The sequence below is a fragment of the Moschus berezovskii genome, chromosome 16, assembly GCF_049115385.1.
Source record: "Moschus berezovskii isolate FMDL1 chromosome 16, NW_MosBer_1.0, whole genome shotgun sequence".
Lineage (NCBI taxonomy): Eukaryota > Metazoa > Chordata > Mammalia > Artiodactyla > Moschidae > Moschus > Moschus berezovskii.
The window spans coordinates 46992598-47009328 of NC_142475.1; the positions used below are offsets into that span (position 1 = coordinate 46992598).

Below are 16731 nucleotides of genomic sequence, written 5' to 3' on the forward strand. Positions count from 1 at the left end.
AAATTTCTGATACTTGCCCTAAGGAAAGCAGAGAATGGATAATATAAAAAATATATATGTGTCGCAAAGCAGTATTGCATGATAGTAAGGATGGATTTTGCAATCAGACTAACCTGGGCTTAAAATCTCAGCATCATAATTCTGTAACTGACATACGGGTTTTGAGAGAGAGCAGAGGACTGGGGGAAGGCTCAGAAACGAGGATACCAGCCCTGCCACTTGGTGGAGAGTGAGTGTGATGGTGAATAATTACTGAACTGTTTCTATCTCTGCTTCCTGGTCTGTAAAATCAAAGTTTCTACCTTTCAGGATATAAGGATAGTTAAATGAGTTGGTAAAGCACTTAAAACACACTGACTCCTAAGAAATATTTAATATCCATTGGCTGTTTTGTTATTATCATGTAAGGTCTCTGATCCCAGACAAGCCCGAGTTGTCTCCTAGTTTTGGGCTTCCCAGGTGGCACTAGTGGTAAAGAACTCACCTGGCAATGCAGAAGGCATAAGAGACATGGGTTCAATCCCTGGGTTGGGAAGATCCCCTAGAGAAGGAAATGGCAACACTCCAGTATTCTTGCCTGGAGAACTCCATAGACAGAGGAGCCTGATGGCCACAGTCCATGGGGTCATAAGAAGTTGGACATGACTGAGTGACTAACACAAGATCTCTGAGCCTCTGCCCTCTCCACTGTAAAATGGGGGTTGTACCTTTATCACTGGGTCTATTTCACCTAGTGGAGGCTCGAGGTTCTTTTTTAAAAAAGTTTTTATTGTGGTAAAAGTCACATAAAATATACTATTTTAACCATACATAACTGTACAGTTCATTGGCACTAAGTACATTCACATTGTTGGGCATTCTCACCATCATCCATCTACCAACTTTTTCACCTTCCTAAACTGAAACTCTGTCCCCATTAAACACTAAGTCCCCATCCCCCCACTGCACCCCTCCATCCTGCAGCCCCCGGCATCTACCAGTGTACTTTCTGACTGTAGGTGTTTAACTATTCTGGGCAGCTTGTATCAGTTCAGTTCAGTTCAGTTGCTCAGTCGTGTCCGACTCTTTGCAATCCCATGAATCACAGCATGCCAGGCCTCCCTGTCCATCACCAACTCCCGGAGTTCACTCAAACTCATGTCCATCGAGTCGGTGATGCCATCCAGGCATCTCATTCTCTGTTGTCTCCTTCTCCTCCCGCCCCCAATCCTTCCCAGCATCAGAGTCTTTTCCAATGAGTCACTCATCGCATGAGGTGGCCAAAGTATTGGAGTTTCAGCTTTAGCATCAGTCCTTCCAATGAACACCCAGGATTGATCTCCTTTAGAATGGACTGGTTGGATCTCCTTGCAGTACAAGGGACTCTCGAGTCTTCTCCAGCACCACAGTTCAAAAGCATCAATTCTTCGGCGATCAGCTTGTATAAGTGGAATCAAACAATATTTGTCTCCACCTAATATATATAGGAATGCATGTTTAAGGTTCACTTAATACATGTCCTACAAACAGATTATACCTTCTCTTCAGCTATAGACTTAAAATACTAACTCCAGTCACTGCCGTCTACTACGTGCTCAAAGAAGAGCAACTATTAGTAAAGAATAATACAGGTGACATTTTTTTTTTTTAAGCAAACATATCTACTGGGAATGGCTACTGCAGTGTTTCCATGGAAAGAGAGATTTACTTCCCCTGGAGATTCTCACTTCTCCTGATAGCCTTTGCAGGTCCTCTGAGTACCTGGAGTACTCCATAAGTACTTGCTCAGTTAATACCCAATGCGGGTAGGATTTATGTCTGGGTGCTCCTGTGGTTTGGTGAAGCATGGGAAAAGGGTATGATCTGAGATGTAAATTTGGTGGGTTGATTACATTTTAGGAAAGTAAACCATTTTTCCAGATTGATATGACTGAGGTTCTGAACCTAAGCCAGTGCATCTGCTTCCGGTCTTCATACACTAGTTTGTTTTACCATTCACCAATTTGCAGCATGCCCCGATACACTTTTGTTTAATGCCCCACTCTTCTGGGACGTTTCTATTGCTGTGCCCTTCAGTGATTGTTAGGCTCTCCATCAGAGACGTGATTAAGGATGATAAAACCCTCATTGAACAACATTTGACTTTTCAGTGGTTTCATAAAAGGTATGGTAATCAAAGATATTTGAAACCTAATTGTGTGACCTTTGGCTAGTTTTTAAACATCTTTAAGCTGTGGTTGTCTCCTCTTTCAAATGTGACAGTTGTAGTAAATATCTCATGAAATTGCCACAAGAAGCAAATAAGCTATTACTTGTAAGGTGCTTAGCACAATGCCTGACATGTAGTAAATGCTCAAGAAACATAAGCTATTTTTTAAATGATTACTCTTCCAGGTGAAAATTCTACATGAATATTGCCTATGCCATAAATTGAGACTGTTACATTGCTATGCTAATTCTTAAAATTGGAGCAGTCTTTTCAGGCCATTGTGCTGTGCTTCCGTTCTTATAACACACTAGCATCCAAATGTAGATATTCGTTAAAAGTCATCAAATGGCACATTTAAGATTAACAGGCCACATACATGCTTAATTCTCTTTCATATATGGATGTTCTGTTTATGAAATCACAACAAATTTTCTTGTCTGAAAATTCACAGTGGGTTTTTGTCATCAGGCACTTTCTCAATCAATAGATTAAAAATAGGCTATCATCTGGGTTCTGAAATATTTTGATGTTAGAAAGAGGGCTTAATTCTCCAGAAGGTTAGAAGCCACTGAGTCAAACAAAAGTGCTCTCAGAGTTTAGAGAAAAGAGCTCTTCAGCTTGCTGAGGTCAGGTCAGGCTTCAAGGAGGAGATGGAATCTGAGCTGAGTGTTTGGGAAATGGGTAGAACCTGAATAGATTGAGAAGAGATGGAATGCATTCTAAATGAGGGACCAATATGAACAAAGGTAGGATAGTGTGGAAGACGGGGAGGAGGCTAGTGGAGCTGAAAAAGGAATTGATAGTAGATAAGGTTAGAAGGATCATCTGGAGCCAAACTGTGGAGGACCCTGAATACTAGGCTAAGGAATTTGGACTTCATCCTGGAGCCAGTAGAAAAGCCATTGAATATTTTGAATCAGGGTTGATATGGTGCAAGTGTTTTAGGTATGAATCTGGCAGCAATTTCAAGGGTAGATTGGATTGAGGGAGACAGGTATAGCAAAGTGGAGGCTCATGAGATCTGCCTGAAATTTGTGTGTTAGGAACCTGAACAGCAACAACAAAACTGGAATCCTGTCCAGGCCGCATACATGTTTAATTCTTTCTCATATTTGGATGTTCTGTTATGTTCATGAAAACACAACAGATTTTCTTGTCTGAAAATTCACAGTGGGTTTTTTGTCATTGGGCACTTTCTCAATCAACAGATTAAAAATAGGCTATCATCTGGGTTCTGAAATATTTTGATGTTAGAAAGAGGGCTTCATTCTCCAGAAGGTTAGAATCCACTGAGTCAAACATTCAAAGGGATATTTCAAAGGAACAGTCATCATTTACCAAGTATCATTTCTTTCACCAAAAAGGCAATTAGTCTAGACCTCTGCGTAAGTCGTTGCGCAGTGCCCTTCCAATATGCTATACTTCCTGTGAATAACGAGTTTCGATTGACTAACATTCCTTGTTGGCTGTGTACACCCTTAAGTTCAAGTTTGGTCTGTGTGTGTTGATTTGGTTTTCATAAGATAGTATTCCTATTTTGAAGAGTTGTCTTAACTCTTTGCAACCCCATGGACTGTAGCCCCTCAGTCTCCTCTCTCCCTGGAATTCTCCAGGCAAGAATACTGGAGTAGCCTTTCCCTTCTCCAGGGGATCTTCCAGACCCAGGAATTGAACCCAGGTCTCCCTCATTGCAGGCAGATTATTCTTTACCATATGAGCCACCAGGGAAAAGGAAGATGAATTTAAATTTTAGAGTACTCATATTCCAGACTGTAAAACCAATCTGAACATAAAGGGATACCTTGTTTTCCAAATAGGTATTAACCAAAGAAAAATCATTTGATTCATGGATATATATTCTTTTCAATAAAGGAGAAATAGTTGAATGGATGCTTATAATCTTTTACTTATTCAGCTAAAAAAATATATATAAATGTAGGAGTATTGTTATCTTCTACTTTCACATTTCATGTAATTTTATCCATTCTTTTTCTATATGCCTTTGGTTTCCCTTGATGCCACTGTTTGAGTCATTTGATGCATTTTTTAAAAACATACGTTTCTACTTCTGCCTCATGACTTGAGATAGGGCACTCATTAAATCTGTGAGTGATACTATCATTGAATCCAATCTATAACTTAACATTACAATGGTTATGCTTTTGTCTTATAGGTTATTTATTATCTGTACAGCATAATCATGTGTGGTGTATAAAGGTCTGTGTAAAGGTTTGCTTACAGCAATATCTAATATTTTGCCTTGGACTGATCATGCCCACAAATTATTATTAAATATATGTGACTTACTTATCTCTCTCTTTAAAGATCAGGAAGGATTCTCTCTAAATATACAAAAAAATCCAATGATTGATATTCCTTTATGTAAATATATCTTCTCCAAAAAGTACTTTGCTCAAAATAGTATGAGGGAAACGTGTCCTGTGAGTGAGAGGTTTTATAAGAACCTGTGTAGAAGTTGAGAGTGATAATTTCGGAGGAATAAAATGTAATTTTCAGTTTAATCATATACAGTTTGTTTAATTGCCCTATACAATGTGCCCAGTGGTATGAAGTCAGTTGTAATCTGCTTTTCAAAGTAAGTTGTACATTTTTACCTTCATCCATTTCTTCAGTGAATATTGAGTTCCAATTATGTGTGAAGCAGTGGGCTATGTTCTATAGGGATATAAAAAGTTGGAGTTCCAACTATGAAGAAATCTATAACATATTTGGATAAGAGTATGAAATGTAAAACAAGGTTGAGTAGGATATGTGTTCTAAATGAGGTACAAACTCAGATTTAGTGGCTCAAGGAAAAGAAGCAAAACCCCTGAGTAGTAGATCAGGCAAATCTTCACAAAGCAACTGGGACTTCGATTGAACCATGAAGGATTCAGATCAGTGGAAATTGTAGAACATTTAGGGTCAGAAGGAAAGGCACTAACAATACTGTGGAATTGAGGAAGTATTGAACATTCGGTAGGCCAGTGTTGGTTGGTTTGTTTGGGCGTGTGATTCTTTGTCTATAGAATGGAGATAAGTGTCAGATAGCAAAGTTAGGATAATTAAATGTGACTGTTTTGTAGTGCTCTTGTATTCTTGTAAGTTACTAGTTGTTATACAAATACAAAGTGTGTATAAAGGAAGTGGCATGGAAAGCAAAAAAAGAAAAAAGCTATTCTCATAGAGGGCCTTAAGAATATGATAAAGTTGTTGGTGGTGTTCAGTTGCTAATTCATGTCTGACTGTGACCCCATGGCTTGCAGCACTTCAGGCTCCCCTGTCCTTTACTATCTCCCAAAGTTTGCTCAAATTCATGACCTTTGAGTTGGTGATGCTATCTAACCATCTGATCCTCTGCCTCCCCCTTCTCCTTTTGCCTTCAATCTTTCCCAGCATCAGGGTCTTTACCAGCGATAAAGTTATGATAACTTTAATTTGGAAGAAAAATGAAAAGCCTGTTGAAGACCTCAGCAGCAGAGTGACTTGCTTCAATATAGTCTGTAGAAAGATAAATACCTCTGTTCAAAATAAAGAGAGACTGAAAGGCCAATTGATTAGCTTTTCTGGGAGAAGCGGTGTACAGTAATTAGGCTTGTGACTATGAAATTAGGGGAAGAATGGTTGCGAAAGATTAGAAGAGTAGAGATGATAGATTGACAGTGGAGTGTGAAGAAAGAGTTGCTGGGAGGAATTAGCGTGAAACGCTCAGTCTAGATGGTAGGACCACTACAAAAGGATATGACGAGGAGATTTGCATTTGAGCACTTGATTTGCCTTTGATCCAGACAAGGGCATTGCACAATTGGAAAATGAGGATTGGTCCCCATGAAAAAGTTGTGCATGTGGATAAAGATTTGAGAGTTGTCTACATGGAGAAGATTTTTTTAAATGGTTGCAAGGAAAGACATGATTGTGAAGGAAAATTTAGATGGATAAGGAGGAAGTACAATTATCGAACAATAGAGTAAGCAGAGAACAGGGAAACATTGCTGTGTTGTATTGATCAATGATGAGAAAAATGTCAGAGGAAGGCCCATTCTGCAGAAAAATTAAGGAAAATTGGGATGGAGAAGAGTCTGAATTAAGCAATTAAAATCCTTTTAGTAAAATAGTAGCTATAAAGGGATGTTGCAGAGGACGAGAGAGAGAGTAGATACTAAGAATTCGATGGCAGATTTTTAGAAAGTGTAGTGATGAGAGAAGGGAGAGAAATAGATAATGGTTGAGAAAAGATTTTTTTTTTTTTTTAGTTAGGCGAGACCTGCCCTATTTGCTTATTTATTTAGATTTTGGTTTTTCTTTTATTAAAAAAATTAATTAGAGTATAGTTAATTTACAAGTTGTGTTAGTTTCAGGTGTACAGCAAGGTGAGTCAGTTATATAGATACTTTTATCCACTTGTTTGTAGATTGTTTTTCAATATAGGCCCTTAAGAGTATTAAGTAGAGTTCCCTGATCTGTACAGTATTAGTTATCTATTTTATGTTGGTTTGTGAGTACTTGCTAAGTTGCTTCAGTCATGTCCAACTGTTTGAGACCCTGCCAGGCTCTTCTGTGCATGGGATTCTCCAGGCAAGAATACTGGAGTGAATTGCCATGCCCTTCTCCAGCGGATCTTCCCAACCCAGGAATTGAACCCATGTCTCTTATGCCTCGTGCATTGGCACGTGGGTTCTTTACCACTAGTGCCACCTGGGAAGCAAACTAGAAAATTTCATCAATAACCCTAACAGTCATATGCATATGTGATGATGTGTTTATATGTGCTCAGTCATGTCCGACTCTTTGCAACCCCATGGACTGTAACCCACCAGGCTCCTCTGTCCATGGAATTTTCCAAGCAGGAATACTGGGGTGGTTTTCCATTTCCTTCTCCAGGGCGTCTTCCTGGCCCAGGGATTGAACCCACATCTCTTGCATCTCCTGCATTGGCAGGTGGATTCTTTACCACTGGCACCACCTGGGAAGTCCCTATATTGGTTTAATTAGCCTTATTATTTATTTTGTATAGCGTGTGTATGTCTATTTCAGTCTCCCAGTTTTTCCCTTCTCCCACTTTACCTCCTGTAACCATAAGTTTTTCTACATCTGTGACTCTGTATGTTTTATAAATAAGTTCATTTGTACCATTTTTTAAGATTCCACATACAATTGGTATCATACAATATTTATTTTTATCTTTACTGACTTCACTCACATGACAATCATTGTTGCTGCAAATGGCATTAGTTCATTCTTTTATATGGCTGAGTAATATTCCATTGAAATAGTCACTGGAAGGACTGATGCTGAAGCTGAAACTCCAACACTTTGGCCACCTGATGCAAAGGACTGACTCATTTGAAAGAACCTTGATGCTGGGAGAGATTGAAGGCAGGAGGAGAAGGGGACAACAGAGGATAAGATGATTGAATGGAATCACCGACTCGATGGACATGAGTTTGGGTAAACTCCAGGAGTTGGTGATGGACAGGGAGGCCTGGCGTGCTGCAGGTCATGGGGTTGCAAAGAGTCGGACACAACTGAGCGACTGAACTGAATATTCCATTGTATATACATACCACATCTTCTTTATCCATTCCTCTATCGATGGACATTCAGGTTGCTTCTGTGTCCTGGCAGTCGTAAATAGTTCTGCTGCCTGTTTTTAAAATTAGGTAAGGCAGAAGGAAAATAATCCCTTGGAATGAAGTGATTGAAATTTTTGAGACCAAATAACCAAATATTGGGGTATTGTTGCAAAGAAGATATGGATGTTGCATCAATAATAAAGGTGCTTGATGAGCATGGAATCATGGTATGATGGGTTAGTTGGTTGATCTTGAGAGTGATCTGATAGATCTATCTCCGCTTAAATTTATGGTGAATCAAAACAGAGTTCTCTTTTTCATGGGCCATATATAGTATCGTGTGTGCTCCGTCGTTTCAGTCGTGTCTGAGTCTTTGTGACCTCATGGACTGTAGCCTGCCAGACTCCTCTGTCCTTGGAATTTTCCCAGCAAGAATACTGGAATGGGTTGCCATTTCCTTTTCCAGGGGATCTTCCTTACTCAGAGATAGAACCTGTGTCTCTTATGTCTCCTGCATGGTAGCTGGGTTCTTTACCATTAACATCACCTGGGAAGTTCTAACATATAGTATATTCAGCCTGAATAGTGCTGGAGAGAAATGCCCACATTTTCTCCTGGAATCTTCTATCACGATTGCCGTGATCAGCATCCTTCCTCTAGTCCATTTCTTCAGAAAGAGTATACACTGATTGTAATGGCAGAGTTGTATGTTTTATTAATATAATCATGATTTAGTCCTGCCTTCTTGTTACATCCAAATTACCTTGATTTGATTTTGGCTGTCCTGAGGCAATGGCTTCATGGTTGATCTTAGACAAGCTACTTAGCTTCAGATTCTTCTCATTTACTTTTCAAAGGGTAAGCTTCACTTTAATGTGAAGTTTGTAACAGATTCTGTCCCAGAAGAAACCACTTTGATTTCTCATCATCATTTTAATAAGACACTCTAATGACAGAGTAACTATAAAAGCATGGCATCTGGACCTAGCTCAGTGTTCAATGATTTATAAGCATTTATCTTTTCAAAATATTCTCATGAGTGTATTGTCTCCAGTTACTGATGAGGAAGCAGAGGCACACAGATATTGAGTCACTTTTCCAGGTTCATACTGATAATAGCAAATCTAGACTGAACTTCAACTGGTAATTCCAAAGTTGGTGCTTTTAACTCTGTATTCTTCCTTCATTCATTCACTTATTTATTATATGTTTTAGCTCTATTCCCTGTTGCTCCCTGTACTATTCCCTCGGAGGAAGGCATTCAGTATAGGAGTTATATAATACTGCTACTAATGATGATGTAAATATAGTTTTAGTTCCTTCTGTATGCCAGGTATTTTACATACATATTATGGATCCTTACTACATTCCTAGGATGTAGATAACATTTTTTTCTTGTGACAGGAACCTAGCAACTTTCAAATATGCAGTATAATATTATTGACTATAGTCACCCTCTCCATGGCTTATTTATCTTACAGCTGGAAGTTTGTATCTCTTGACCCCCTTCATCCATTTCACCCACCCCCTAAACCCCCTTTGGCAACCACTTTGTATCTGTGAGCATCTGTTCTCTTTATCTGTGAGTTTTTGCTTTGTAGATTCCACAAAGAAGTTAAATCATACAGTGTTTCTTTCTCTTTTGACTTGTTTCACTAATACTCTCAAGATCCACTCATGGTATCATAAATGGAAAGATTTTATTCCTTTTTTTTTATGGTTGAATGTATTCTGTATGTAAATGCCACTGTAGATATCACTTCTTAAATTTTGTAGATGAGATAATCAATGTTGAAGAGATGGAATAACTTCACAAAGTCTTATGGTGGGTATTTGAATTATTTGCCTTCAAAACAAAAGCTCAAAGGCACTGATAGATGGAAGTGTGTGGTACCTCTGGAGGATATAGCAAGTTGCCCAGTATAGCTCAAGCCTAAAGTCCATGGTTAGGTGAAGCTGTTGAAAGGATCAGGGAGATTAAAGTGGGGAAGAAGAATTTCTGAGTATTTTTTAAAGGATGAGTACTTAAATATCAGATAGGAGATTGAAAATTTAGAGTGGTAGAGAAAAGACAGATTCTTGAGTGGGGGAAAAAGAGAATAAAAGTTGCTGTTTTCTGACAGAATGAAATCATATAGCAAAGGAAAAAGTGTGATGGAGATAGAAGAATCCTACCATTATTTAGAGGAAAACAGGTTATTCATAGATTTTTTTTCTTTTCAGATAGATAGTGTAGAGGGGATCCTTATTGTCAGACATAACAGCACCTTAAAATGATCAAACTTTAAAAATCCAGTATGTTGTGTTTTTAAATTCAGAGCTTTGGTAAGGTGCTTTATTGTGTCGCTTATGACATATTTATAAATGTCATGGCACTAGTAAGGATATGTAAAGCTTTGGTGGCCACAGGATTATTATCTTGTCTTTTTTAATCTTCTGGTGGGTGTATGCTTGGCATGCCCGAAGCCAGAAGTGGTCTCTGTTTATTTGGCTTTCATTCAGAAACTCTTTTTTATCACAGTAAGTCACCAGTCTCTGTAGCATCAGGTGGCTGGTGATGACAGGTTGACCTACAGTACCTGATAAGATCATGAATATTCTGGTAGTTACTTTATGTACTGGCTCTTTTCTTTAACAGTGAGCCTTTTAAAAAAATGGATTCATCAGGAAAAGGGAATCTTTAGTCTATAGATGAGTATATTTGAACAATGGCAAAAAGCAATGGGCTTGAGGCCTAAAAGGTTAAATATCCCCTTCTTTTCCTTCCTATTCTTTTTGCATATTTTTAATGGCATCTCAGGGACAATTGAATATGCCTCTTGGGAGTGAAAGCTACTTGATTAAGCCAAATATGGAGAGTAGCTGGGGTGGGTTGTAGGGGTACAGAGGTAGCTGCAGTTAGGCAGAGTCAAACTTTCATGAATTTCATGAATTCTATAGAATCAAGGACCTCAGATTTGGCAAAGACTTAGCAGTCACCTGGGCTAACATCTCACACTGTAAATTTTTTCTTCACCATCTTTCCTGGGCAGCCAGGTGAGTGTGGACCTTCCACTTGAGACCTGTCAGTGAGTTCTCTGGCCTGGAAGCATTAACACTCTAGGAATACAAGGACTGTAGGGGTTTTGCTTTCCGTTATGTCTACAGAGTGTGGCAGTGCCGCCATTGCTGTACTGTGTTGTCAAGTAGCTCTTATTATTGGGATGTACCACTTCAGTGTTTTCAGCCTTGGAATAAAAAATATCTAACATGATATCCCATTTCAGCCACTTGGGCAATTTCCTTATATCTCTGATTTCAGTTTTTGCACATGAAACTAGAGAGTTTGTGTGTTGTCTTCTGAGATCTACTTGTAGAATTATTTAAGGGGATTAATTTGAATGTCTGTAAGGGAAGGGAAACTTCCAAACTCATTCTATGAGGCCACCATCACCCTAATCCCAAAACCTGGTAAAGATCCCACAAAAAAAGAAAACTACAGGCCAATATCACTGATGAACATAGATGCAAAAATCCTTAACAAAATTCTAGCAAGCAGAATCCAGCAACACATTAAGAAGATCATACATCATGACCAAGTGGGCTTTATCCCAGGAATGCAAGGATTCTTCAATATCCGCAAATCAATCAATGTAATACACCACATTAACAAACTGAAAAATAAAAATCATATGATTATCTCAATAGATACAGAGAAAGCCTTGGACAAAATACAACATCCATTTATGATAAAAACTCTCCAGAAAGTGGGAATAGAAGGGACGTATCTCAACATAATAAAAGCTATATATGACAAACCCACAGCAAACATTATCCTCAATGGTGAAAAACTGAAAGCATTTCCCCTAAAGTCAGGAACAAGACAAGGGTGCCCACTCTCACCACTACTATTCAACATAGTTCTGGAAGTTTTGGCTACAGCAATCAGAGCAGAAAAAGACATAAAAGGAATACAAATTGGAAAAGAAGAAGTAAAACTTTCACTGTTCGCTGATGACATGATCTCTACACAGAAAACCCTAAAGACTCTACCAGAAAACTACTAGAGCTAATCAATGAATACAGTAAAGTTGCAGGATCTAAAATCAACACACAGAAATCACTTGCATTCCTATACACTAATAATGAGAAAATAGAGAAATTAAGGAAACTATTCCATTCACTGTTGCAACGAAAAGAATTAAATACTTAGGAATATATCTACCTACCTAAGGAAACAAAAGACTTGTACATAAAAAACTATAAAACACTAGTAAAAGTAATCAAAGAGGACACTAATAGATGGAGAAATATACCGTGTTCATGGATTGGAAGAATAAATATTGTGGAAACGAGTATACTACCCAAAGTAATTTATACATTCAATGCAATCCCTATCAAGCTACCAACAATATTTTTCACAGAACTAGAACAAATAATCTCACAATTTGTATGGAAATACAAAAAACCTCGACTAGCCAAAGCAATCTTGAGGAAGAAAAATGGAACTGGGGGTATTAACCTGCCGGACTTCAGGCTCTACTACAAAGCCACAGTCATCAAGACAGTATGGTACTGGCATAAAGACAGAAATATAGATCAATGGAACAAAATAGAAAGCCCAGAGATAAATCCACACACTTATGGACACCTTATCTTTGACAAAGGAGGCAAGAATATAAAATGGAGAAAAGACAGTCTCTTTAACAAGTGGTTCTGGGAAAACTGGTCAGCCACTTGTAAAAGAATGAAACTAGACTGTGAAGAAAGCTGATCGCCGAAGAATTGATGCTTTTGAACTGTGGTGTTGGAGAAGACTCGAGAGTCCCTTATACTGCAGGGTGATCCAACCAGTCTATTCTAAAGGAGATCAATCCTGGGTGTTCATTGGAAGGACTGATGCTAAAGCTGAAACTGCAATACTTTGGCCACCTCATGCGATGAGTTGACTCACTGGAAAAGACTCTGATGCTGGGAAAGGTTGGGGGCGGGAGGAGAAGGGGACGACGGAGAATGAGATGGCTGGATGGCATCACCGACTCTGTGGACATGAGTTTGAGTGAACTCCGGGAGTTGGTGATGGACAGGGGGCCTGGCGTGCTGCGATTCATGGGGTCGCGGAGAGTCGGACACAACTGAGCGACTGAACTGAACTGAAGAACACTTCCTAACACCGTACACCAAAATAAACTCAAAATGGATTAGAGAGCTAAATGTAAGACCAGATTCTATAAAACTCCTAGAGGAGAATGTAGGCAAAACACTCTCTGACATAAATCACAGCAGGATCCTCCAAGACCCACCTCCCAGAATATTGGAAATAAAAGCAAAAATAAACAAATGGGACCTAATTAAAATCAAAAGTTTCTGCACAGCAAAGGAAACTATAAGCAAGGTGAAAAGACAGCCTTCAGAATGGGAGAAATTAATAGCAAATGAAGCAACTGATAAAGGATTAATCTCCAAAATATACAAGCAGCTCCTGCAGTTCAATTCCGGAAAAATAAATGACCCAATCAAAAAATGGGCCAAAGAACTAAACAGACATTTCTCCAAAGAAGACATAAAGATGGCTAACAAACACATAAAAAATGCTCAACATCCCTCATAATCAGAGAAATGCAAATCAAAACCACAATGAGATACCATTTCACACCAGTCAGAATGGCTGCTATCCAAAAGTCTACATGCAATAAATGCTGGAGAGGGTGTGGAGAGAAGGGAACCCTCTTACACTGTTGATAGGAATGCAAACTAGTACAGCCACTATGGGGAACAGTGTGGAGATTCCTCAAAAAACTGGAAATAGAACTGCCATATGATCCAGCAATCGCACTCCTGGGCATACACACCGAGGAAACCAGGATTGAAAGAGACACGTGTACTCCAATGTTCATCGCAGCACTGTTTATAATAGCCAGGACATGGAAGCAACCTAGATGACCATCTGCAGACGAATGGATAAGAAAGCTTTGGTACATATACACAATAGAGTATTAAAAAGAATGCATTTGAATCAGTTTTAATGAGATGGATGAAACTAGAGCCTATTATACAGAGTGAAGTAAGCGAGAAAGAAAATCACCAATACAGTATACTAACACATATATATGGAATTTAGAAAGATGGAAATGATAACCATGTATACGAGACAGCAAAAGAGACACAGATGTATAGAACAGTCTTTGGGACTCTGTGGGAGAGGGTGAGGGTGGGATGATTTGGGAGAATGGCACTGAAACATGTATATTATCATATGTGAAACGAATCGCCAGTTCAGGGTCGATGCATGTTACAGGATGCTCGGGGCTGGTGTGCGGGGATGACCCAGAGGGAGGATAAAGGGAGGAGGGAGGTGGGAGGGGGGTTCAGGAGGGGGAACTCATGTACACCCGTGGTGGATTCATGTCAATATATGGCAAAACCAACCAATATAATATTGTAAAATAATTAGCCTCCAGTAAAAATAAAAATTAAAAATAAAAAAATAAAAAATAAAAATATATATTCTTAAAAAAAAAAAATAAAGTACTTTGATCCTGAAAAAAGACTCACACATAGTAGGTGCTTTGTAGACCTATTCCTCTTGGGCATCGCTCTGGTCTTTTTCTGGTTATGTGATATTTGATACTAAGTTCAGATCCCAGTGGTAATCTGTCAAGTGCAGAGTGAAATAGAACTATTGCTTTGTATGCACAGGGCATTATATGAGTTCTTTTTAAAGCAGTAAGATAAGGACGTGGGTAAGTGAGCAGGAAACTGCACCAGCACTGGTGTCCCTGGCTTCCTGAATCTGTGGCAGTGTAACGATTATGAAGAGCAATATTGCTAAGTTTCGTGGAGGCGTGAAGAGAAGAGGGAAATACAGGCTTATATCAGAATTTATTAGCATCAACTAAGACTTCCAGTCTAAAAGAAGTGGCAAAGTGAAAACTTCAGTCACACTATTGTTTGTTCCACGTTAGTATAGTCAGTTGAAGTGATTCCCTTTGGACTTGGTTTAGAGACAGTCTAATTAATGTTTTGAATTAATTTTATTTTTCAACGTCCTTTAGAGACAGTCTAAATAATTAATTTTTTGAAAGTGACTATCAGCTGCAACTATTCATAATGTGTATTTTAAACTACTCATTATGCACGAGTGAAAGATTTGAAGGCCCAAGAGGGTGAATTTGTCCTTTGCCTTATGTTTGTATGAGACTGGCAGTGTTAAGAGAAGGAAAAGCTGCATTTTCTCCATCATCTTTCCCCATTCCAGAATGTATTTACATGGTGAGAAAAGCCTCCCCAAATATTCTCTTGCTGTGGCCTTCATTTTGGGATACATGTTATTGATTTTTAGGTAACCTCTAAAATATTGTTATACTGTTTTTGAAAACCTGTTAATCGGGATGTATAACTTCCACAAAGTGGGCTGGGCAAATTCCAATGATAGCACTTTGCTAGTAATTTCTAAGGAAAATAATGGTTCTATCTTTTTATTTTAAAAAGTATAAAACTAGGAGAAAAAGGGTCCAGAGGTGGTCTGGCTTATCTGTAATAATCCCGTCACTGTAACAGTAGAGTGGATATGCTTTGGAGAACCAATAGCATAAATATAAATGTCTTTAGTTTATAGACTCAAGGGACTTTACCAAAGGTTATGTTTTCCACAAACTAACTGCTATCATTATTATTTTTAAATGGAAAATTTTATTTATGCTTCATTTATATTTAGTGTGGCTTTGGTACTAAGTGTACATTAGACATTGATGAATTGGTGGCTTGGTGTGGCAGGGTGGTAATAATAATCCATTAAAGTGAGCACTCTGTTTTTCAGCCATGCTAGATAACTGAGAAAGCAACTTTTAAAGCGTTTCTTTTAAAAGTTACTTGTCACAGTAGGTTCCTTAGAAAAACTTAAAGTGAATTTCTTTTAAAAAGACTCTTTTAGGAATATCAATCTGGTTTATATACTAATATGAAAGAGTTGATCTTTAGATTATTTTCTTTAAACTTTTTTGAATGTTATATCTTCTCTACTGTGCCTTTACAAATAAATATTAATTGGATACATGACATATGTTGTTTATTTTTGTAGTTAAAACAGAGCCAATGAGCAGCAGTGAAATAGTTTCAACAACAGCAGACGGGTCTTTAGACAATTTCTCAGGTTCAGGTAAGGCATAAATATTAGATTTTCACATTAATATGAAACGTTATTTTTCGTGGTTTATATATGTACAAATATACGTGTATAGACGCATATGTATTTGTATATTCTTTGTGTAATATCGTATAGTTTCTCAGAGTCGCATGTTTGCAATTCTTATGGCTTTATTTACTGTGATGCTGAAAATTTTGGAGAAAAAAAATCAAAATGGGTGCTGTTCTCGTCTCTAAATTATCTTTATTTTGTTAATGACTCCCTTTGCCTCTCATCTGTGTGATTTTTCTTTTTCTTTTAAAAACTATTTATTTATTTACTTGCCTGTGCTGGGTCTTAGTTGCGGCATGCAGGATCTTTGATCTTTGTTGTGTGGCATATGGGATCTTTAGTTGAAGCATGCAAACTCTTAGTTGCAGCATGTGGACTCTAGTTCCCTGAAAGTGAAAGTCGCTCAGTTGTGTCCAACTCTTTGTGACCCCGTGGACTATACAGTCTGGAATTCTCTAGGTCAGAATACAGGAGTGGTAGCCTTTCCCTTCTCCAGGGGCTCTTCCCAACCCAGGGATCGAACCCAGGTCTCCCGCATTGCAGGTGGATTCTTTACCAGCTGAGCCACAAGGGAACCTGGCCAGGGATCAAACCTGGGCTGCCTGCACTGCCAGCATGGATCTTTGCCATTGGACCACCAGGGAAGTCCCTGTGTGATTTTTCTAATCAAGCAAAATACTGGCTTCTGATACCCACTAAACTGACTTGCCAAGTCATCTTCCTAAGTAACTGTCATATCCACTAGAGATTAGACTTTGTAAAGCAGCTTTAGATCCTTAAGTTGGTTTTTCATC

At 38.5% G+C, this 16731-nt stretch overlaps 1 protein-coding gene across 11 annotated transcripts in view; it reads left to right on the forward strand.

The window, feature by feature from the left end:
* EYA1 (EYA transcriptional coactivator and phosphatase 1) overlaps positions 1 to 16731 on the forward strand; it is a 381182-nt gene that overhangs the window by 204864 nt on the left and 159587 nt on the right. For 9 of the 11 annotated variants that reach the window (XM_055431627.2, XM_055431630.2, XM_055431626.2 and 6 more), the window contains one exon: positions 15821 to 15898. The exons of the other annotated variants lie outside the window; for them this stretch is intronic. In XM_055431627.2, coding sequence (XP_055287602.1) covers positions 15821 to 15898 — 78 coding nt within the window. The remainder of the gene's footprint in view (positions 1 to 15820; positions 15899 to 16731) is intronic. 11 annotated transcript variants of the gene reach the window in all.